The 25209-nt window shown below is 26.9% G+C and overlaps 1 protein-coding gene across 1 annotated transcript; it reads left to right on the top strand.

The window, feature by feature from the left end:
- Positions 1-4689: 4689 nt before the first annotated feature.
- On the top strand, positions 4690-5280 carry LOC139426479 (uncharacterized). Its single transcript, XM_071185538.2, has one exon. The coding sequence runs from the start codon at positions 4690-4692 to the stop codon at positions 5278-5280; it is 591 nt and encodes a 196-aa protein (XP_071041639.2).
- Positions 5281-25209: the final 19929 nt, after the last annotated feature.

Raw genomic sequence — 25209 nt, 5'->3', positions numbered from 1 at the left:
ATAAAAACTATAATTTTCAAAATCAGAATTTTTAGAAAACTGTTACCATATTAACAGGAAAAATGCCAAACCAATGATTTAAATATCGTATATTTTGATTTTATTATCTCTCTCTCTCTCTCTAATATATATATATATATATATATATATATATATATATATATATATATATATATATATATATATATATATATATATATATATATATATATATATATATATATATATATATATATATATATATATATATATATATATATATATATATATATATATATATATATATATATATATATATATATATATATATATATATAAATCTCTTGTCACAGTTTTAGTGGTTAAACTCCTCCTAAACGGCTCGACCGATTTTGGCGAAATTTTATACGTATATTCAGTAGGTCTGAGAATAGGTTTATAACTAATTTTTTTTTCATTTTTTGGACAAATTTAACGTATATTTTAAATATATCTTTATTTAATCGTATTCGGATCCAAACTAGACATAGAAACATAATAAATCAAAAGTAATATTCACGCACGTTGCAACAAGTCATATTAAACTTTAATACTTATGCTCACCCTTAAAAGAAGAGCATCAAACATATTTGCAAGTATGTGAATGAAGGCAGTGATATGGCAGTATTTCGAATCGAAAATACTGCTCTTCCAGTGAATAACAACGGCGAAATAACGCTGTACCAAATTGGCCGGTACATCAGCTCCAATGAAGCTGCTTGGCGTAACTTTGGATTCCCAATTCATGATCCAACCGTTAGTCATTTAGCCGTCCATCTTGAAAACGGTCAGAGCGTATATTTCACGAACGAGACTACGATTGACCGAGCTATAAATCCACCAAAAACTACACTAACCGAATTTTTTTGAATTGTGTAATCGTGCGGATGCTTTTGGTGCCTTTGCACGGACATTACTCTACTCAGAAATACCACACTATTTCACATGGTCTCAAACAAAAAAATGGACACCCTGCAAGCAAGGCACACCGATTGATGCATGTCCCGGTTTATTCAAATCAAACACCGTAGGGGAGAGTATTTACAGTCAATCCAAGGCAGACTGAGTGCTTTTATTTTCGACTGTTGTTGGCTAATGTCACCGGCTCATTGTCATTTCAATTTAATAGTTGAAATCCTCCCCCCCCCAAATCTAACCTGAAAATTTACGTCTCCAGTTAGTAATCAATGACCGGTAGACTCTGATAACTTAGTAGCTACTTTTTCCTCAAACCTAATAAGTCGATAGGTCCTTTTCCTTTAATAGCCACTTTTTGAAAACTTTTTTAGTTGCTTGGATTGAATAATTTTTTTTTAAAAATCACATTTGAAATAATCTGTGGCTATAAAAAATTAATTCAGTTATAAATATAATATAAATATAATATAAATATAGTACAAAAGTTAGTTAAACTTATAATTTTATGGAACTTTACTTAAAAATATTTGTGAGGAAAAATACTTTCAATGTATACATTACAACTTTTGAAATATTCGGATTGTTAAGGAACTCTCCTTTCACATGAATTTTTTTTAACCTTAAATTGATGGATACTGAAGTATCATAATTTTCATCGATGTAATTTTTTAAATTAATTATGAAAATAATTGCTAAATTTTCTTTCTTCATTGATGTACTTTTATCATTAAACAATCTTAATTAGAAAAATAAAAAGAAGTGATAGGAAAAGTGACTGTTTGCTTATTCTTTTGTTGATTCGCCATGTGGCGAGTGGCGAGCGGTTGCTTGCATGTCTAGCAGAATTATATTTCAAAAGTATATTATGACAATTTTTTTACTACTTTTATTTAGATAATTTGTATAAATATCTGAATATAAGTCATGATTTGAGTTTTATAAAATATTATATCTGCATTAAACCTTAATCAGTAAAGAGGAACGAATCTAGTATAAAAGTGCCCACAACATCCAAACTTGATGAAAATAAATGAATCTAAAGTCATGTCCTGAAAACGACTCAAACGCAATCATTAATCTCTAAGAGAGATTGTTATTCACCGACTTTGAAAAAATAAACAAAAAAAAACTTTATATTTATAAGAAAAAGTTTAAAAGTACTTTCACGTCAAAACATTTATACTCTATTCATTTTTTATTCATGGATTTTTGTCTTTGTTTTTAAATGCCATCTAAAGAAATAATCGAAATTCTCTAATGATTTGAATTGGTAGTCAGGCTAAAGTCGCTTTTTCTCCTCCTTTTAGATATGCCTCGTAAATCAAAGTTAAAATATTGACTTCTTTTTTTAACCACTTAATAGATAATTTTTTTTCCCACATGAAAATTTAAAAAAAATGTTAGTTGCGAGTTTAAATTTTTTTCCTTTATTTAACTTTGCGGTACATAAATCATTCCTTAAAAAGGAGTTTTTTTAATGATATAAATAATGAGATATTCAAGAAAATTTTTGTCTTCGCAGCATTTTTTTCAAATATATAATTAAAATTATCGAGTCAGTATGTTTGTTATTGCCATTTATAAAATGTATTTCTTTCAGTAAAAATTTAATTTAATATTTTGAAAATTTGTTTTGGTTTAAATATATTTTTTGGTAATAAATATCCAAATCATAAAAAAGAATTATTAAATATTAACTAATGTTTGAGTAAGTTTTATTAAGTAATCTACTTATATTGCACCGTTAAAGAATCTGTCTATAATTTAACTAATGAATAATAATGATTAAATAGAAATTACTGGACCAATGGAATCATTAGGGTTAAATGTGTACTTTTATAGTACAAGAACCTTATTATAAATTACTGCATCGTCAAAAGTAAGCGATATCACTACATCAAGGGAAGATGATCAAATGGTGCTTCAAACTATGTTTGATTCGAAAATGGTTTGGTGGTAGAAGCAAGTTAAATGAACTATCACTGGGTTATGGGTATTGATTTAACATAAAGAAAGTCAACTACGTAGAGAAGTAGTGGTGTTATCACTAAAATAATTTAATGAACTATAGACTGGAGGTTCTGGCTTGGTTTGGCTGTTAACGTTGTACTAGAGCATTGCATAAAAATAATTTATTTGGTAAAATTTACTTTTCTGTTTTGCCTTTTTTTTCCACCTAAGTGGTAATAAGAGCTATAATTTTGAAAACCAGAATTTTCTCTAAACTGCTACCATATGAACTGAAAAATTGCAAAATTAATATTTTCAAAATCACATATTTTGGTTTTATTAACTAGAAATGATTGATTTTTTCTGCCAGAAATGTCATTACAGTGCGGTACAGTAATTTTACTAGAATTTTTCCTCCGTGTACATAAAAAATGAAGTACTGAAAATTAAAAGTCTAAAATAATATTTTTAGCTAAAGTTAAATATATGAATTGTGTATAGTTTAGCTTAATTCAAGTTAATCTTCCATTGTTATCAAACAAATAAGGAAAGCGAAAAATATTTAGTTTTTGAGAACAAAAAGGCCACTGTTACGATCATATGATTGTTATAGTTTAGTAAATTCAAGATATTGGGCAGCAAACGAAATATTTTACTTTTATAAAAAATAAAGCTTCCTTATTACAGAGGAATTCTTTCGATGATGTTGAGGAACTAGAACTTTATATTTCAAAAAGTTGAAATAATATTATATTTCAAATAGTTGAAATAATAAACGGATCAAAGTTTTTCTTTTTTGATTGTTAGTGCACTTAAAGTTTTCATAGTATGCTGTTGTTGTAAACACTAGTACATATACTTTTTTAGGAAACTATTTATTCGCATATTACTAAATGCGTAATTCAAAATTTAAAATAACAGTTTTGAAATCTACTTTTTAAGTTGGCATAGTGGAGATAAATAAATTATCTTAAATTTTCACTCTTTTTTTAATACAATTTGCATGTTGGATGCAGCTGAAGAAGGAAAATCTGGTAAAAATACCGTACTATATCGTAATGATATTAAAAAAAAATCATAATTGTGGTATAAAAAACTGAAATATACGGTATATAAACCATTCTTTTTGTAATATTTCCTTTCTTATTGTAACGGTTTACCAGAAATTCTGGCTTTTAAAATTATAGTTCTTATTGCCACATATTTAGGGAAAAATACAAAACTGAAAAGTAAATTTAACCAAATAAATAGCTTTTATGTCATGCTTTAAGGTGTCGTGATAAAATTACCAGATTGTCTCACATTTATAAAATTTCATCCCTTGTTATAAAATTATACTTTATTGTAAATTTTACCAAAGCGCTTTGGAAAAAATTACCAAGCTTTTGAGTGTTCCCATAGAGCCAAAAACTCGGTACATTTTGCAACATTTTGGAAGGTTTGACCATGCTTTTTGTTTCTTAGTGTACATATCAAAAAATTTGATTTTAAACGAAATTGTTCTTACACATACCAGTATTAATAGTGATTACAAGGGCCTATTCAACAACTAGCACTGAGGCTCTCCAGATACTGGCGGGGGTGAAACCCATTCATTTAAGAATTATTGAGAATACTTGTATAAAGAGGTTAAGATGGAATTACAGAATTGAGGAATACGACCGTAATATTCAAGAAATTCTAAGAGCAACGATACTCGAGAAACCAGTTATTAATATTCACCCTTCTCTTTATAAATCCGTCCCCTTTGGTGGATTGACCCCAACTAACAAGGGAATTGAGATTTTTACGGACGGCTCGCGGATGGAGGTTGCCGATGCTATGAATAATACCTCTGAACATAGAACAGGAATGGGAATGATAGTCAGGAGAGATGGAAAACTCATTCTGGCAACCTCCATCAGACTGAGCAATAACTGCAGTGTTTACAAGGCCGAGATGATGGCGATTAACACTGCTTTACAATGGCTTGCAAATAACCAATATCCCAATGCAACTATTTACTCTAATTCGCTCTCCTCGTTGCAAGCTTTAAAAAATCCTAAACCCGATTCCGAATTGGTAGAAAACACCAAACAAATCTGGAAAAATAATATTCTTCTCGGATGGGTAAAAGCCCACATTGGTATTGAAGGCAACGAGGAGGCGGATCGAGTTGCTAAAAACGCCATCAGTCTCGGCAATGTTGACATTGAGGTCCCGAGCTCCACCGCCCAAGTGAAAACATTGGTCAAAGGCTATAATCTCATGCGTTGGAAACAGGAGTGGCGGGATTCCGAGAAAGGCAGACAAACGTATAAGTTTATTAAGGATCCTAATATTAGTAGACTTCAGGCGAATTTTTATTTTAATCAATTTCTTACGGAGTGTTCGGTGAGTATCAGAATAGATTAGAGCCCTTGATTGCAATTATTGTGGAGAAATTCAAAGCATTGATCATTTAATTTTATACTGTCCACGCTTCCGAACGCTCCGTGGAGAACATTTTAAAAATTTCTATCAAATTCAATGTTTTGCTAATTCGACCTGCAGGGGTATTATTAAATGTATCATAAAAAAGACACTTGAAGATATTTTGGGTGGTGACACTTAAGGATTCGGAACCCCGCCCTCCAAATTGGGTGTCTCAAGCTTTTTTATGTACGTTTATTGTTAATTTGATTGGTTTTATACCTGTGTGACTTGGTTTTGAGTCATGTTTTTAACTGCTAGTTTTTTTTTCTCCCCAAATTTGTTCTTAATGTAATATTTCACTTTTACTTATTCCTCTTATATGATCGGTTTTATTCATGTTTGACTTGGTTTTGGGTCATGTTTGTAAATTTTGCTGTAAATTTTATTCCAGTTTGTTCCTTATGTAATCTTTTACTTTTATGCATTGCTTTTACCACGCGCGATATGGATGTTTTATTCACTTTTATGTATATATTGTTTTTACTCTTTTAATTATGATCTTTGCGATTTTCAATGTGTTGGCTGGATTTGGGGTCATGTTTTTAACTGTTGTTCGCTTGTGTTTTATTCTTTTTCTTCTTGTTGTTGATATAATTTCTGATGTTTTGTGTAAGTTTTATGTATGTTGTATGTATCTACTCTCGCATGCCCTTAAATAGGGCGGGGCGAGATACAAATAAACAACAACAACAATTACACATACCAGTAGTATATTCAGTTTCTCATTCACATATCTTAAACCAGTGTGTTTTTTTCCTAGTGTTAAGCTATAGGAAAACTTCGGATTTACTTTTAAAATAGTTTCACATTTATGAAATTCATAAATACAATAAGTATCCACTTATAATAATGTAGTATTTTTTATTTAAATTAAATTTCCAAACAGTTTTTTGCTTTGTCCAGCAGAAAAAGGTAAATTTTCTTTAGTTTCCAATATTAATTTCTTTTTAATCATAAAGGGCTCCACAACTTGCTCCCTGTTTTCCCCGATTTTCCACTATGCATTTCCTGTATGGAGTTTTACCCTCTGATAATAAAATGCTTAATAACTAAATCGTGGATGCTTTATCTTCAAAAGCTTTTAATGCTTTCAACAAAATGGTTTGTTCGATTGCAAAGACAAGTTCCCAATTTTTTTCGTCATAACAAAACCAGCCTTACAGAAACAATCCATTATTAAAATTTATTTAAAATGAACATAATATCTGGAAAACTAGACCGGACTATATAAATTCGATTTTTCTAAGTTACATGAGACAATTTATGTATAATTTTTTTCTAGACCCATAGAAAAGACCCAATTTTTGAAAATTATTCCATTTCATACTTTTTTGTCTTAGGATTGAGTTTTTTTTTTAAAAGAAAATTTGCATATCTTCTAGGTATCATATAGTAGTTTTAGTTAATTTTGTGATACCTTGATAATTTATTTGGCATTAATGAATTAAAAAAAACACTCCAAAACGCATGCCTCAGATTTTTTTTAAATTATAAAAAAAAATATCGATCAGAAAAAAAAATTGCAAAATGAAATTCTTATCAAGTGCATTTTTCATATTCGAGTCAATGCAGTTAAGGCCTTATTACCGCAATGGCAGAAAGGTCACTTGAGCTGGACTCCAAAATTTTAGGGACTCCTAAATATCATTTTTTTAAAAAAAATTTGAGTTTACGGTTATCAATCTTGCACTTTATTCAAGGTTATACCTCGCTGATTCATCACAATATTAGAATAATTTAGTTTTTATCTAAAAATACCAATTAAATTATTGACACATATTTGCAAATACATACTTTTGCTTCTTTAAAAAAGTAATTACGCATCGTATTTTTATTTAACTAAAAATTTAAGACTGTCTTTCAACCTGGTGCGTAGAATATCGTCCATACTACTCGTATATATCATATGCGTATTATGTGCGTTGAAACAATGTATCAATATACGTCTCAATCATTGGGGTTTATCAGACAAATTTAGAATCTGATTAGTGTAGCACTGAGGCGTATGATGCATATAGGTAGTATTAAGTGGAATGGGGACATAGTGATAGACGTGAAAAAAATTTTGGTAAGATAAAAAAAGTAAAAATTTTAGTCAGTAAAAATATTAATTTGTATTTGTCACGGGTCTCAGCTTGTCTTAATCGAGACTTTTCGATTATTAAATAACGCTAGTATTTTATATATTAATCATTACATTTTAATAATATATGAAATTATTTTGAGTTGCTTCATAAATGAAATGGTACAGAAAGTTTTCTATTTATTGTTGTCTTTTTAAATTTACACTGAGAAAAAAGTATGGTAAAAGATACCAGAATAAAGTAAGAAAAATATAGAATATCTGCATTTATGGAAACATCAAAATCATGGTAAATTTTTGATAAGCTGCTTATAAAAGATGATGTAAGAAATTTCATATTTTTTCGTCTCATTCTTGTATGCAATTATATGTTTGCGAAAATTTAATTTAGATGAACCATAATATTTACTTTTTTTTGATTTTGAAATTGAATGTTTCGTAAATTTCATGGCTAAGATTGTTGGTTTAGTACATAGCGCCCTTAAATAATTATATAACTGTAGAAAATTTCTGATGTGCCTATGTAAAGTTAGTTTTGCATTATAAAAAATAACTGGCAATTTTCATAATATTAGATGCTTTCCTGGTTTCACTCCCTTGAAAAATTACTACGTTGCGTTTGGGTTTTGTTTCAGGTATTTTGTTAAGTAAAAATTCAGATACTAAAAAAATAAAGTTATATGAGTATTTAGCCATTTAATTTCAGCGAAAAAAGAAGTTTAAGAAAATATTTGTTTAAATAAGTAATTTGTATATTTTTAAATTATATTATTTATTGCGTCAATTATTACAAAAAGAACTAAAATTTGATCAATTTTATTTCAGGATTTTAAAGAAAAAAATTTAAAGTTAAAATTTCCACTGAATTCAAATGCATTATAATTATATAATGTTATTTTTATTATATAATTTTAGAATATGAATAATGTATGATAATTGTGAAATTATAAATTGACAGAGGAAAATGAGAAGTGACTAAAGTTAATAAAATTGACAGAGTGATTAAATTGGTTTGTTTCCAAAGAAAAAAAAAATAAAGAATTCATCTGAAATTAAAAATGAACACTTGGAAATGACTAATGTTATAAAATGTTTCAAAAAACTCTTTGTAGAAGGAACAGAAAAAAAAGATCAATAAAAGTTTAGCAACTCAAGTATTATTTCCTAATTAATTTTTAAATATTCATTCCAAAAAATTAACTGGACACAAAATATACTTTGGAACAATAGAGAGAAAAATGGATGGTAGAAGAATTTGGTAATGTAATTTTATTTAGTATTTCTGTATTGCTAAGTAAATAATGAGTTTAATGACATAATAAAACTATTGTTCCATTAACTATTGTGTAGCTATTGTTTCACTGCTTCACAACATTACAGGAAATTATGTCAAATTATATTGCCAAATGATTCTACTGTCATCCAAATCTTCCCCTTGCTAACTCCAAAAATATAATGCTTCGCAAGATAATATCAGAAAATGCGAAATTTAATATTATATAGCATCCAAACCAATGCAAAATAATGTAATGGCGAACGCCAGATAATATTAGTTCGTATAGAGTCTAATGCCGTTGATTAATTTGCGCTTATGATTTAGATACATCATTTATAAGCTGAATTTTGTTTTTCATTTTGAGAGTTAAGAATTTTTATTATATTTTTTCAAGAAATATTTCATTACTGTTTAGTGATGAGAAATTTCCACGCCGGTGTTGAGACTATTTTATGATGGAATTAAATATATTTTAACTTTATACGTAGAATAGGAGTTTTTTTTGCTGATATTATTGTTCGTTTTCAAAATGATGCATAAAATAACAGCTGCTCCTTAAATTATTAGTATTTTTCCCCCTATTAAATTTTTTGCTACTGGATAAGTCCAGGAAAAATGCTCTTTTGTTTCTAGAAAGGAACACCAAAAGCTACCAATAAAAAAGAACTACTTTTAGATCTTTTAGATATTTGACTTTAAGATTTGGTTAAAGAGTAGATAGTTCTAATATTAATTTATAAAACTAATGACAAAGAAACATATCTGTATGCTTTTTTTATTCTTGATTTACTTGCCCAATAAGAATAATGACTGGGAAAGACCGAGATAAGGTGATCCCGAAATTGGAGTCATAGTTTCATTTTCTTCGAAATTCATATTTAAAATTGTCAAAATAAACCAAAACTCTCATTCATATTTTGTTCTTTCTATTAGGATTATATGAAAACTTTTTTTAAGAAAGAATTTAAAAACTGTCAATAGTCTAGAAATATTTCAAACATAGCTGACGATAATAATTGAGTGGCGCCACCTAGTTATAGGGAGAGAAAATTTAGCTAATAAAAAGTCTGAAACATTGTAATAAACTGCTAAAAATCTTATTAGCGACCGTGAATAAATATATGAGGAAGATGCGTCGAATCACTAAGGAGGAAGGAGTTGTTAGTTAGGCTCCTATAGTTTTCAGCATGCAAATAAGTTTGCGACACCTAATCAGTTCATTTTTTAAAAATTTTATTTTTTGAAGGATGAAAAAAAAACTGTATAAAAGATGGTTATTAAGAAATACCTTGCATAAATAGGACCGTTTGTGACAGGAAAATTTTAACTAATAGCTGGGATATTGTAATTAAATTTCTAATCTTTAAAAATCATGATAAGCAAAATCTAGAAGTTGAAGTAAAATATAAAAGTGTTAAATCTATGATGTCTTTAATAACAAAATACGAAACTCAATAAATAGTCTTTATTTAAATTTGAATTTAAATTATCTTGAAAACAGCATTTAATTTTTATAAGAATAAGCCGATTATCTATTTAAAATTTTCAGAACGGAAAACTTTTATTCTAAACGTGTTTTTATTTTAACGAAATAAGCCGTCTGAATACATAAATAATAACAAGTGAAAGTTACAATGCTCAATTTATTTTTAAACGCATATTATCTAGAATAAAACTTGCAATTTATAGTAATTATGAAAATAAGCGAAGCAAGATGTTATTTTATTAATGCGAAAGTATTAGGAATCTTAGTTCTTTGTCGCTACTTTTGACGCTTTTTATTAATCATTAAAAATAGCTTATCTCACTTCGTGTTATTCCGAGATAAGAATTCTCAAGAGTCTTAATTAAAATTTAAAAGCAAAACTTCTTGTATCTCTAATTTGCACTTGAAGAGAAAGCTCTGTTTATTTTCATGTTTATGTGAGATTTTACATTCCTCTTTTCATTCTTTTTAAATTGTTTTCAGAGAAATATTTTAAAAATATTTCTGAAGTTTTTAGTAACATATAGTGAGATTATGTTATTGAATTTATTTTGTTTCTTAAAATTTCAAGTTTTAAGTTTATCTTAATAAAAATTTTATGTAAACAATTTTATAATCTAATATGAATAAGAAATTCGGTAATAAAGACCAAAACTAAAAGTAAAAAAAGTTTAAAAATATTTTGTTCGTTACAAGAGCGTCAGGAAAAGCATGACAAAAATATAAATTACATAGAAAACGTTAAATTATTTTAAAAACTACATTTTTGAATTCTATTAAAATGGAAATAATAATTCTATTTTTGTCACGCTTAAAGGAAAAACGTTAGAACACGAAAACATCACGAAGTCTATTACGAAAGTGAAGCTCTCCAATGTTATTTATTTCAGATCTGACATAAATAAAATTATTTTCTCTTTTTATATCTACTTGAAAAACACACCTCTTTATTTTACTATTTCGTTTAGGTCGAAAGAGATTTTGGTTGACCATTAACTGAAAACGCATGTAGCAAAATAACTTACTTCCATTAGCATCAAACATAGATTTTCTGTTGAAACTTGAGCCCTTTAGTTAGTTTGAAAATGACCGAAATTATTTTTTTAATTATAAATTATACACGGTGATAAAACCTAAATTTATTCTTCTTGTAGCATTTATAAAATAATTTGAGTATATATTGTCACTGTTAACAATTTTGAGTTTCCCCAGCTTATCAGAAAGTGGTCAGAAACTTAATTTCAAGTAATATTTGATTACATTTGGTACATGATAGTCAATTTTTTTTATAATCAAACCAGTTTTTTTGATGAATTTGCAATTTCAATATTTAGTTTTTTTATTTTTATTTCAGTTGCTCTTTAACTTATTAAGGTTTATCTAATCACGTTTCAAATCATAGTTTAAAAAAAAATTCAACGCAGGGCTTTTAAAAAACGTCAACGACACATGCCACCCACATTGATTTATCAGTACTTAAATCAACGATAAATCTGAACTTAAATCAACGACTTATTAAAGGATGCATTATTATCTCTCAGCAAAATAAAAATTACTGTATGATTTAGAGCTGGAAAATATCGCTTAGTTTAAATAATTTAAGAGAAAGAAAGCTTACAAAGAGCAATTAAGTTTGGCCTTAAATAATTTAAGTAATTTCAATTTGTAAACAGCAAAGCGTATAGCTAATTCTATTGAAAAAATTTCTTTTTCACAGATTACCTTGGAAAGGACTAAATTAAAATTTTAGAGCTACTTTTTTTATTGCTGTCCAAATTTCTGAGTCTCAACACAAGCAGCTGGAGTTATATGAATGTAGCACAGATATACAAATTCGCTTTTTTTAAATATTATGGATTTATTGTTAAGCACATAATTATGTTTTATACACTGAGAAAAAAAAGTAAGAACAGAGCTACTAGATTGTGGTAAAATTTACCGTGTTTCTAGTTGAACGCATAAAAATTAGTAATTCTTACCGAAGCGCTTTGGTAAGGATTTTGGTAAAGTTAACAATGAAATATGGCTTTTATAATGTGTGATAAAATTCGGTAAATGGTAAATTTGGTTATTTCATAGTGATACCTTAGCTCATGGTATAAAACTCATTTATATTCGCTTAAATTTGCGTTTTAGTTATATATTTCTTGTTGCTAAATGCGTGGTAATAAGAGCTATAATTTTGAAAGCAAAAATATCTGGTGAACCGTTACCATATGAATGGAAAAACTATCAAATGAATGGTTTAAACATCGCATATTTTAGTTTTGTAAACCAAAATTATTATTTTTACTAGAAATGTTATTAGCAAACAAAACGGAAATTTTAGTAGAATTATTTTCTCTCTGCATATATTGTTTTAGTGTTTCCATTAGATATTCTACCTAAAAGTTAAATATGACAAAAATATATTTTTTCATTAGAGCTTTTTGTTTATGTTTCTTTTTTTAAAACATAATGAAGCATTTTACATTTATTAAATATATTTCATTTTATGTGTCAATTACGATTAAGAAATCAATAATCGGAGTTTGTCAGTAACATAAATTTATTCCATAAACTTCCTTTTTTCCAAAATGGCTCTAACAATGTGAAATACTACGTGAAATGTAATGTAAAGTCTGTAGATGGTTTCAATCATAATGTGTAGAAAGCATTAAATTAAATTAGATATTTCTGTTTTTTAAATTTTAATATTTGTGAAGATATCTCAATTCTAATAATCTATTGAATGCAAGTAGGCTATTATATCTTGATTTTTCCAATATAAATATGCTATAATGATAGTAGAAAAATACAATCTTTCATGCGTTCTATTAATTTAGATTTCTTCTTGTGTATTATTGAAGTCATTAGCTAAAATATTTAATTATCAACCTCATAGCGTGAAGCAGGTCGTTAAGAAAGTCGTTAAATATATTGAAAGGGAAAAATTATTATTTTGTTGAGAAAGGATTCATGAAATTAGTTGTATTTTATTGGAGAGTTAATATTTTAGCCTTTAGGAGTAATAAAAACTTTTTCCTCCTTAACTATTTGAGAAAAGATTTTTCTTTTCATTTTTTTACAAAGTGCCTCGAGAACTTGCTAAAAGTAAAATTTAATCTATTCTATAAGATTAAGACTAGTTAAAAGGATTTTTGAAAACAAGAAGAAAAAAAAAACAATAAAGCACAGTATTATGTTACGTAATTTTTTAATTTATATTTTTTAATTTTTATTTTTAGTGCAATAGCACTTTAATATTTAAATTTTAAATTTACATTTTAATTTTGTTTTAGAACAAGTTTCGTTCTCCAAAAGGAAGAAAAAACTTTTTTTTAAAAAAAATATTAGTTTGAATTTTAAAGCTATTTCATAACGATAGCTAGGAAAAAAAATCTAATACTTAAATTACTAATCAAATTTACGAAAAATAAGCTTAATGTTTCTTATTTAAATGATGACATTAATGTTTTATAATGTTTGCAAAAGATTCAATAAATCTCTTCCTGTCTTTAGTTTTATCTAAAAGAACTTATTTAATCCAATTTTGATAAGTAAAAAATATATTACAAAAGTATTAAATGGTTATTTTATAAATTATAATACACTTTATTAATAACTAAAATTATATATTTTTATTACCCTTCGTAACTGCTGATTTAATTTGAAAACTAAAATATAAATATGTGAGGTGTGTTCAGTTAAGACAAATTAATTAATTAATTTATAAAATAAATATCACATGATGAATTAAACGTTTGATTCATCCATTTTTCTTTGGAATTTAAGAAATTCTAAAAATGAAAAAAAATATTCTTTAAACAAATATCCCTCGTCTGAGATAATTTATCAACAATATATTCAAAAAGAGCAAACAATGGAATGGGATTAGAAAATAAATGAAGTGAGTATTTATTTTAAAACTTTGTTTAAACTTATAATTTGCGAATTAACAAAGCTTGATCGCAATTAGTCACGCCTTCGCGTCAGCAGTCAAATATTTACAATTTCTTTTGCATTTAAATATTGTGACTGTTATCTGTCATCCTTTCCTTTTACTGCTTTTCTTGCAATTAAAACTTATCTGGAATAAAAGCCGGCTGAATGCAAGGCAATCGAAGCGACTTAAAATAATTATCGGTTTCGTTAATTAATTTTTCTCGCTATTTGAGCCATCTATTGCAGTAATTGGTAATACAGAATACTTGAATTTTGTCTTGAAACCACAGGAGGCAGCATTTACCTTAAAATCAATAAATCTGGGGAGATCATATCAGCAGGGAACAATAATCTAACTAATTTCGGTTTTATTTTTCTCACTGTAAATTTAATTAATGAAAATTCCGAAGTGTTATTGTCGTCGTTCTATTTACCGATGGAAGCAATAGAAATTCCAGCTCAAGTAAAGCTGAACAATATATGAAATAATATTAGTTGCAAATACTTATACACAATTACTATTATACATTTAAAGGTATTATTCATTTGATGATTTTAAACGACATTTTAATTTGTATAGATTTACGTAAATTTATTATGTTTGTAACTGAGAAGTTTTATTTGCTAACGTTGTTTCGCGTTTTAATATAAAATAACGTGATAGTTTAAATACTTTTAATTTTGTAACTATATTTTAATTTTTGCATTCAAGGAAACAATTTAACTTCTTTAATGTGGTGAAATTAAATTAGTTAAATTGAAAAAAAAAGAAATACCATCTTTCTTGCCCGATGGATCTTCTTTAGAGTTTGATCTGATCAAGCAATATGCACTTCCGTATAAATTCAGTATAAAATTACGGTACAATGTACCGGCGTTCCAGCAGTCGATATTCTTTACTAGAAAGCGTTACGGGACAAAAAAATGTGACATACCGTAGTTTTTACAGTAATATAATTACCGCAAAATCAGTGAATTACTCTAATTAATTAAATAAGTAAAATTTACTGTATAATATTTTACTGATTATATTTGACTATTATTTTTATATTATATTTTATTACTTTTTTATATTATTTTTACTATTATTTACTACTATTACTATTATTAATATTTTACTATTAAAGTGGATTTTATGGATGATGTGATGGTAAGTACTGGTACTTTAAGACGTAATTTTTGACGAAATTTTATGCAGTGTGCTCGCTTTGTAGTGTTTCAAAAAACAATGGAAAAATCCTCTCATAAGTTTTTAAAACCTGCCATTGATATTTTAGATGTGATGTGGGTCAAAGAAAAGTTGATGACAGAAACATGTTAAAAGATTGATGGTAGAATTTATTTTTATTGACCATACCATACACTGAAACATAACACACACTGAGAGTAAAAAGTGGGGTCAGAACTACCTGAAGTTGGTAAAACTTACCCTTTTTTTGGCTCTATGGGAATGTGCAAAAGTTCCATGATTTTTAACAAAGCGTTTTGGTAAAATAATTAATAAAATATGGTTCTATAATGTGTTATAAAATTTGGCAAATGTGGTAATTCAATCACGATATCTTAACGCAAGGCATAAAAACCATTAATTCGGTGAAATGTGCTTTTCTGTTTCTTTCTTTTTTTTTTTTTTACTAAGTATGTGGTAATAAGAAATATAATTTTGAAAGTCAGAATTTCCGGGGAAACCGTTACCGCATGAACGGAAAATTTACAAACTGGAATGGTTTAAACACCGAGTATTTGTTTTTTTTTAAAATTATAATTATGCTTTTTCTTGCTTTTTTATTATCAGAAACGACATTACCATACAGTACGGTAATTGTAAAAGAATTTTTTTTCGTGAAGACACCTCTGAATCAAAAAATAATAAAAAAGCAGTCGTATCCACTAAAGAAGTCTCTATAAGTTAATGCTTTATATTAAATATAATTTCAGTAAATATAAGAAAACTGTCCGTAATATTACATTCTACTGTATAACACATAATCAGTAAATGTAAAAGGACTGTAAATTAAAGTGCACTTTTAAAAAAAATTCCGATTCAAATTGCGGTAAAAGTACCAGTACTCAGGGTGTCAATATTTTTAACGTAAAATCCATTTTCAGTGTAAAATTTTATGGAACGAAAACTGTGATTTAGCATGATTTTTGCAGCAACAGTTACTCCAAAATTACTGAATCACTGTAAAAACTAAGGTAAAAATGGATTTTGAGGCTGCAGTAGTCAGGGTGCCAGTACTTTTTACCATAATTAATCCTGAATTTTTTATCGTATAGCTTCTTAACTAATAATACTCAATTGAAGACACAACAATCTGATCAGAAGCATGGCCTTAATCACCTGTACTGCTAACTAGAAAAATTATAAAACACTATTTTACTGCATGTTAGACCTTTATAAATGAAATATTTACTCAAGAGTCTTTTCATTTTGCCTTCATATTATTCTAAGTTGTTGCTACAATATTTTGAAACACTGTATTATAGTTAATGCTGGTGCATAAATTTAGAAACACTGTTTTATAGCTTTTAGTAGTTAACAGTGCCATCTCTTGATTAAATTTGAACTTAGCTCTTAAACTTGGCGGGAATAATGAATAGTTTTTTAAACAAAACTTAGCAAATTATAAATTTTTATATAAATTTTTATATTTTTAAAACGTCTATAATTTTTCAAGCACCTGGTTTATATATATTTATTATTGTAATTTCAAGTCTTTTGTTATTTATTAAACTGAACGACTGGCTTTTGAAAACTAAATAATTAAACTTATGCATTTGAGAAATTCCTTTATCCGTTCTTCATATGACATCCGAGCTTTCAGCATTATTTCTTTGAAAAATAATGGTCCTTTTCATCACATGGTGCATGTTACAAAGTGAACTACATTTAAATAAAATGTTATTAAAATGAAAATCTTAAAATATATGCTTTAATTTATTTTCTTTCAATGAATTTCCCTCAAGCAAACTAAATGTTATCAAAAGATTCAAACTACAAAACATCACAGAATTGCATTTGAAAGTTTTCGTTTTTGCATAAATCTCATTTCGTAATTCTTTCAACAATGATATTTCATAGAGACATCTACTCAAACTCTCTTTGTCATATTCAAAATACTTTTCTTCAAAGGAATTTCAAACAAAAATCAAGAGCTATGCTTCTTAAAATGAAACATAAAGTGAAAAGTTTTATTTTCAAAAAGAACTTACTCTCTTCGCGTTGCGTATTAGAAGTAAAGATGAATATGCTTTTTAAATTTAATTAAGACTCGAGGAAATATTTATCTCTTAGCAACAGGATGTATGATAAGCGCATTTTTAAAATCCATTTAGGGGAGCGTGAACAATTGCTAGGAGGTATATTTTGTTAATGCCACATAGTTTTATTTAAGCCATGCTTTTCATTTAAAAGCGCATCTGCTTTTCGTTTTCCTATTTTGTTGAAACTAAAACAGCAGCTTTAACAAAACATCTAAATAAAGAGATGCTTTCAACCAACCCTGCAGTAATCTGCATTTCGGTTTTCAGAAACGTTCTGTTTAGTTAAAAATGTTCAGTTTTATTTACCAATTAATCCCAAAGGGAATCAGAATTGTTGATATGACAATCAAAGGTAAACATTGAATTTATAATATTTAAATCTTTTCTAAGCTGATAAACCCTAAGGGGAATTAGGAAAGTAAACTCCTTGCTTAATGTTTATTTTCGCATTTATGTAATGTAAAACTAATTAGTTAACAAAATATTTTGGGAAACCAAATAACACATTATTTTTAAGAAATCTTAGTTAAACATAACAACTTTCGCAGAATAAGTTTGTGTCAATAGTGATGTGATATTTTTATTAAGTTTGGGTATTAAAAATATTCTGTAAAGTAAGCAAGTAGGAATTCTTTAACCTTAGTAAAACTCTCATTTTCGTCGATTCAGCAATCTTCGTTATTTTTGACGATTAACGAAATCGTGAGATTTTTGACGAAATGTAAACTTTGAAATATTTATTGATTAATTTCTGAGCATTCTGAGAGTTCTTTAATACTTTTTACTTGAGTTTAAAATTTTGTAAGCTATATGAGAGGAAGGTGCAGAGGTTAGTGCTCCTGCTTGTAAAGAAGGCTTCCCGGGTTCGTTTCCTGACGATGACGGTGTATATTCATATTTATTTAATTTCATGTTTTATTTTACTTTTATTTTTTACTGAATTGTGTGGAACGATATGTTTTATTAAGCTTAACGTTGTTGACGAAGTTTGAAATTTTAATCAAATAAAGGTAAAACTTTCTCTTAAATGATTGAATATTCACTCGTTTTTGCCAAAACAATGAAAATTTTGTGAATTTTGAGAACATGAACTTGTAAAATTATTAGTTGCTCTCAAGGAATTTCATTTCAAGTTATTTATATTTATCGAACTTTGTTGCTCTAAATTTTATCTAACTTCCTTGCAATCTAAAAGTTTTTAATTGATCTACCTGAAAATAAAGTATTTTGTTTCTTTAATTTTCTCTTTTAGTCTGATGTAGTGATGAACACATAAGTAAAGTAATGCTCTGAGTACACTGCGAAAAATTCCGGATTAAATTACTGTATAATGTAGCGGTACTTTGCATCACACGTAAAATCCATTTTTGTGTAAAATATTATTTTACATCAGTATTAGAGTAATATTTATTTAATAAGAGTGATTCATTCGTTTCACTGCAATATTATTACCGTAAAAATTACTGTATATCAGATTTTTTGTTCCGTAACATTTTCCGGTAAAAATGGATTTTACGATCCGGCATTTTAAAATGGATTTAAGAACTGGCACTCTGATTTTTTACCGTAATTTAATTCAAAATTTTTCATAGTGTATTTCAATATTTGATAATATTTTATTAATCAACTTACTAAAATCCAACATGTTATTCATTTAATTTTGCATCATAATACATCAGATGCAGATGCATCATAAAGGTCTTTTGATTAACAAAAAAGTTGCCCTTCGAAAAATTTCTTCGAAAAAGTGCATGAAAATGTCCTAAAGAATGATAAGAAGAGGTTGCTTGTTGCTAAACCCCCTCATTTTTTTAATAGAATTTGCAATGAATATAGAATTTAAACAAAATATTTGTAATACTATGATTTTGATGTAGTACTTTACTAACTATGACTATTTTAATAATAATGACTATAGTATTTGAATAAAAAGACAACATGGTAAGTCTTTATGCGATAAAAAGTATTAAAAATTGTTTTTCTAAAAAATATTTAAAAACATTGATAAAAAAAATTGAAGGTATAAAACGAAATAGAAATGTTATTATTTTTTTAAAGTACTCCACGAATAAAATTATTATTAAAGTATCCCCAAATAAATCAATTTCTTTCATAAAACAGTGTAAATGTTAGTTTTAATTCCTAAAAACTCCTAATTTACAATTAAGATTTTATTCTCTTTTGACTTAATTAATTTAGTATTTAAAACTACGTTGCGTAGAAAACAAAACAATTAGTGAATTGAGAAAAATAATTGGCATGATTCTGAGATTTTAAAAAATGGACTCGTGAATTAATTGCCTTTATAAATGATTGATTCAAGCATTCGAGTTTAAGATTTTCTAATTATTCGTTCTTTTTTTTTTTAACGAATATCATAAAGTTAGATTTGTTGAAGTGTGAAATTTCTCCAGGGAAGTGTAAGTTACCTAAATGAAAATTTTCATTTGTTTTAATCCTTGTTATTATTTTTTAGTTACCCTCTTTTAATGAAAAAGTTCATTTTATCAGTCCCTTAGTACAAATTGATTATGGTTACCTAAATATTGATTGTTTCAACGAATTTCTTTGCTAAAAGTATAATTTTTATTTTCCAAATAAAAAAAGTATTAATAATATTTGATTCAATTATATTTAAAATGCTTTTTAACTGTAGCCTTATTAATAAATTTTTTTTTAGTGAATAAGATGATACTTTGTTAAATGCCAATTAAAATATGTTTAATTTAAATGTTTTTAAAAGTTTAAGTTTCACTAGAGTGTAATATTGGGAGTTTAATGTAGTCGAAAAGGAAAATAATTTCGGTAAATATCTGTAATTTTTAATGAATTCCTTGTTTATTTGAATTAATTTTAATCATTATTATAATCTTAATATGGATACCTGTGATACATATAATTCTCTTTTAAACATTTAATTCATAACTCAAGTACTTTAGTTCAAAGTTTTATTTATCTATTGTTCTTTTTTAAACTTAAGTATGTCATTTGAAAAAAAATAACATAAAGCTAATTGGTATAACTATATAAACACTTAAGTAACAGAGCTCAATATTAAATTTACAGACTCTTATGAACAAGAACTATTCTTATCATCAAAGTACATTATTTAATGTGGTATTCTTTTACATACAGAGTGCTTTAGAATAACGTTACCAAGATTGAAGAGCAAAGAATGTACATAAATATTAAAAAAGTCATATAGAAATAGGGTGTCACGAACGTTACACTTAAAAATTCCGTATCGAATTACTGTAAAAAGTACTAGCAACCTGGGTGCATCAACCGTAAGATCCATATTACCGTAAAGTCCAACTCTACTATATTTTTTTACTGTTTTTACAGTGATATTTATTTAATTACAATGAATTAGAGATTTTACAGTACCGATTGTTTGTAAAATCACAAATTGTAAAAATTACGGATTTTAAGAGTTTGTATTCCGTAAAACTTCACGGTAAAAGATATCGGCACCCAGAGTACCGATTTTTTTACGGTTTTAAATTAACGTTAATTGTAAAATATGATAATAATGCGAACATTACCGGAATAAGTAATGAAAATGATATCATAAATGCTAATATTTTTCTTTAGTTACAATAAGATAATGTAGATTAGTTTACATAGAAAATATCGTGAAATGTACTATTGATATTTCTCGACGATATATCATATTATAAAGTTCCAATGTTACCTAAATCTTAAATCTTTACGCAAATTTTGATTACATTTACAATTTTTGGTTTACAAAATTTGAGTGAATTCAGTCGATTAGTTCTTGAGAAATCTAAATTTTGAAATATGACATTTTTAAAATATGATTCCTCAGGAACTATTTGACCAATATTCCTCAAATTTTGCATTTTACTATTTAAAATTGCATTCTTTAAACTGTTCTAAAAACATTTATACCCTACAATTCACAATTTTCGCGACTATTATTTAATTAAATAATAATAAATATTTAATGAAAGTTATATTTTGCTTATTTATCTTTAAATGAACGGATTTAATAATTTTGCGCAAAAATTCTTGAATTCTTTTAAAAAGTTCTCGAGATATTGTGAAGTACGCAAAAAGTAAAAATAACATAAGGTTCCAAACTTAGGATCACTCTCCTGACCATACTGTCGAGACCATTGCTTAGCAATATTTGAGATCATCCCCTTGAACATTTAAGATTGAGTCCTAAAACGTGAAGATCCGATCATTAGATCAAAAATTATTCAGGATGAACTATTTTTCATTTTGCACACTGTCAATTAAAGAATTCATAGAATCTTCTTAAATATTTATTTTACTTTTATTTGTATTCTCAATAAAATCTATGTGATTTGATAAAAAAATAATAGTTTGTTTTAATAGGCTGAAAAGGAAATATTTTATTTTAAAAGTTCATTACTTGGTTTATTTAACAAATTTTAAAGAAAATTCTTTCCTTATTTTTTATGATCCAAAATACTTTTTTTCCATAACTAAAACCATATTTCATTTGCTAATAAAAAATAAGTACACATATCTAACACTTCAATCCTTGACATTTAGTGTTTTTCTTTTGAGAGAATTCCAGAACAAATTATTCATGATATCTAATTTTGTATTCTTTAAGCGATAAATTTGCGTAATTATTGTTGTTACAATCTTCCTTGCCGTACTGAACATGAAAATAGCATGATTTGTCTCTTTAATTGGATTTGTTAATTACATCTTATGAATCGGAGATAAGCTTTCAGTTGTTATTTAAGGATTTTTTCAGTCATCTTTCTGTTTACTCTCATTAGGTTGTTAGGCTCAAATGGAACTGTTTATTTTCTTTGTTAAATATCAAGTGCATAAATTTTTTTTTGTAGTTATGGAATTTCCTAGCAAATGTGTGTTGGTAATTCGTAAATTATAGATAGTAGATTATTTGAAGTAAATGGAACTATTTATCTTTTTTGTTAAATATAGGGTACAATTTCTTTCCTTTTTCCCTTTAAGTCATGACATTTTCTAGTAAACATGTCCATATAACTCACAAATTAAAGAGTGTTCTATTTTCTTTTAGTTTAACATCTTCAACTAAACTAATAATAGAGAAGAGTAAAACTATTTGGAATTGCTTCTAGTTTTTGATTTTTTTCCTCGATAATACTTGCACCAAATATAACAAATGCTGCAACTATGTGGCTATTCAAAAATTTGACAACAAACTAAAGAGGTTTCGAGAACTTAATGTTTTTATACATTAAAATAAAACTAATTCAACCCTTTTCATTTCCGGTTTGTAAAGTGAGTTGGCATAGCATAATTACTACAATAAAAACACTAAGTACTTATTTTTCATCTCAAATTAAATATACGCATATACTTTTTTTACTTGTACATTAAAATTGCAGTATAAATGCATATATGACTTTTTGATTTGTATAGTAAAAATAATTCAATCGTTGAATGGTTGTTCCTTAATAGTATTTCAGTGGAATCAGAACATTTTGAGTAAAACAAATTATTTTTAATTTCAATTCAATAATTTTAAAGAAAACTTGATAAAATTCATACAAAAATAAAAATTATTTATTTGAAAAAAAGTTAATTCATGACTTTACATTCAGAACTACAGAGCTTTCATACCCTTTTCATTTATTTTGAAAGTTCGGAAAAATATGAAAAAAGTCACCAATTTTTTTTAAATAATAAAATTTGGCATATGACAACATGCTCTTGTTTCTTAAGGCCAACTTGTTCCATCATTACTGTTTCCAAAACAGAAGCCTCATTTTTCCATAAAAGGTTTTTTGAAATATTTCAGAAGGATCACAAAAGGATTCCTATAAAATAAATTAAAAAAATATATTTAATTTATTTTAGAGCTTGAAAGAATAATAAAACACTCAATTCAATAATTTTTATGAAGCTTTTATTTTCACTGGAAAAAAAGTATGGTCAAAACTACCAGAATATGGTAAAATGTACCGTGTTTCTGACTCTATAGGAACAGCAAAAAGCTCAATAACTTTTACCGAACAGCTATGGTAATGAGTTTAGTAAAATTAACAATAAAATATGATTTTATAATAGGTGATAAAAATTGGTGAATATGGTAATTTTTCCATTATACCGTAGAGCATGACATAAAAACTATTTGTTCGGTTAAATTTACTTTTCAACTTTGTATTTGTAATTAAATGTGTGTTAATCAAAACTAAAATTTTGAAAACCAGAATTTCTAGTTAACTGTTACCATATAAACCAAAAAATTGCGTTTTTTAAAAGTACCGTTTTTATAAGTTTCGATGCTAGTATTGTATTTAATATTTTAATGGCTAAATTAAGAATAGTTGAAATAAAATGTAAGATTCATAGTACATTAGTTTAGAATGTTGTTGTTGTTGTTGACGTATGTCTGCTTAGGCACAAGGGGTGCGATTGTTCTTGTTTTCCAGTAGCGCCATCTATGGCCAAGAATTCGATTTCAGTTATTTCAGTTACAATTATTTTACTTCAATTAATTAAGAATAAAGAATATATTTCGATTCATAAGGTTACACATTTTTTAAGCTTATCGATATTAAATTTGCTTGACTTTTGAAATTTTTTTCTAGAGAGAAGTTGTGAAATTTACAAAAAACATGTTTTATAAATGTACAGTGCACCAAAAGAAATCTGACCACCCTGAATAACTTTTGATCTAATGATCCAAGATTCAATGCGTTCTAGGATTCAATCTTAATGGTTCGAGCGAGTGATCTCAAATATGGTAATTAATTTATAGAAGATATTTTAAGCTACGAAATTAGACACGAAAGCGTACTTTCTCTGAATTAACACACCTTCTTTTCAACGGATTCGGATTTATGACCCCTAAAATATAGGGGGTAGCCGCAATTTGGGAAATATGGTTTCCGTAGTTATGTCAGGTGAGGATTCAAAGTTTGGAGCCCTTAATGTTAATTTTACTTTTTGCGTATTTCAACAAATCTCGCGAACTTTTTAAGCGAATTTAAAAATTTTTGCACGCAATTATAAAATTCGTTGAGCAAAAAATAACTTGATTCAAAAAATAACTTACACATAGAGTATTTACTATTTTTTATTATTTTACATAATAAGGGTCGAAAAATTTGAATTGTATGGTATACAATTTTCTATGTCATTCTGAAGTATTTAATTTTACAAATCAAAATACAAAATTTAATCGAAATTAGTTGAATAGCTCCTGAGAAATCGAATTTTAAGGAAGTCGAACGTAGAAGTCGTATCGTAACTTAAAATATCGTCTGCATTAATTAATTAGCATATTTGAGGTTACCCCCTCGAATCGTTAAGATTTTGTCCTAAAACGTGAAGATCCCATGATTAGATAAAAAGTTATTCAGAGTGGTTCATTTTTTTGACACACTATAAGGTACACTTGCACAATGAAACATCTAATTTGCATTATTACATAAATTCAAGCATTGATGCAATGCGTCGTATACCATTAACCACTATTACTAGGTTTGAATATTTTTCAAAAAGAAGCAAGTTAATCACAATAAATAAGAATAAACATGAATGATAAAAAGTTTTTAATATTAAAACCTTTACGAGCAACAGGAAACTGTGCATTTCAGGAAAATGTGAATTGCATGAAAATGTTAACGTATATTAATTTAAACATTTATACTCAGTAAAAAATTTTCTTTGAAATACATTTATTTTCATGAAAACTTTTATTTCCCAAATTAAATATTTCAAACAAAAATATTTTACAAAATATAATAATTCAAAACCTTTTATTAAATTAAAATTATCGAAATTATTTAATTAAATATATTTTGATATAAAATGAAGTAAAACGTGTTTTAACGA

The sequence above is a fragment of the Parasteatoda tepidariorum genome, chromosome 3 (genome assembly GCF_982258835.1).
Source record: "Parasteatoda tepidariorum strain Cologne lab strain chromosome 3, Ptep-v5.0, whole genome shotgun sequence".
Lineage (NCBI taxonomy): Eukaryota > Metazoa > Arthropoda > Arachnida > Araneae > Theridiidae > Parasteatoda > Parasteatoda tepidariorum.
The sequence above is the reverse complement of the archived record's forward strand: the minus strand, read 5'-3'. Positions and strand labels throughout refer to the sequence as shown.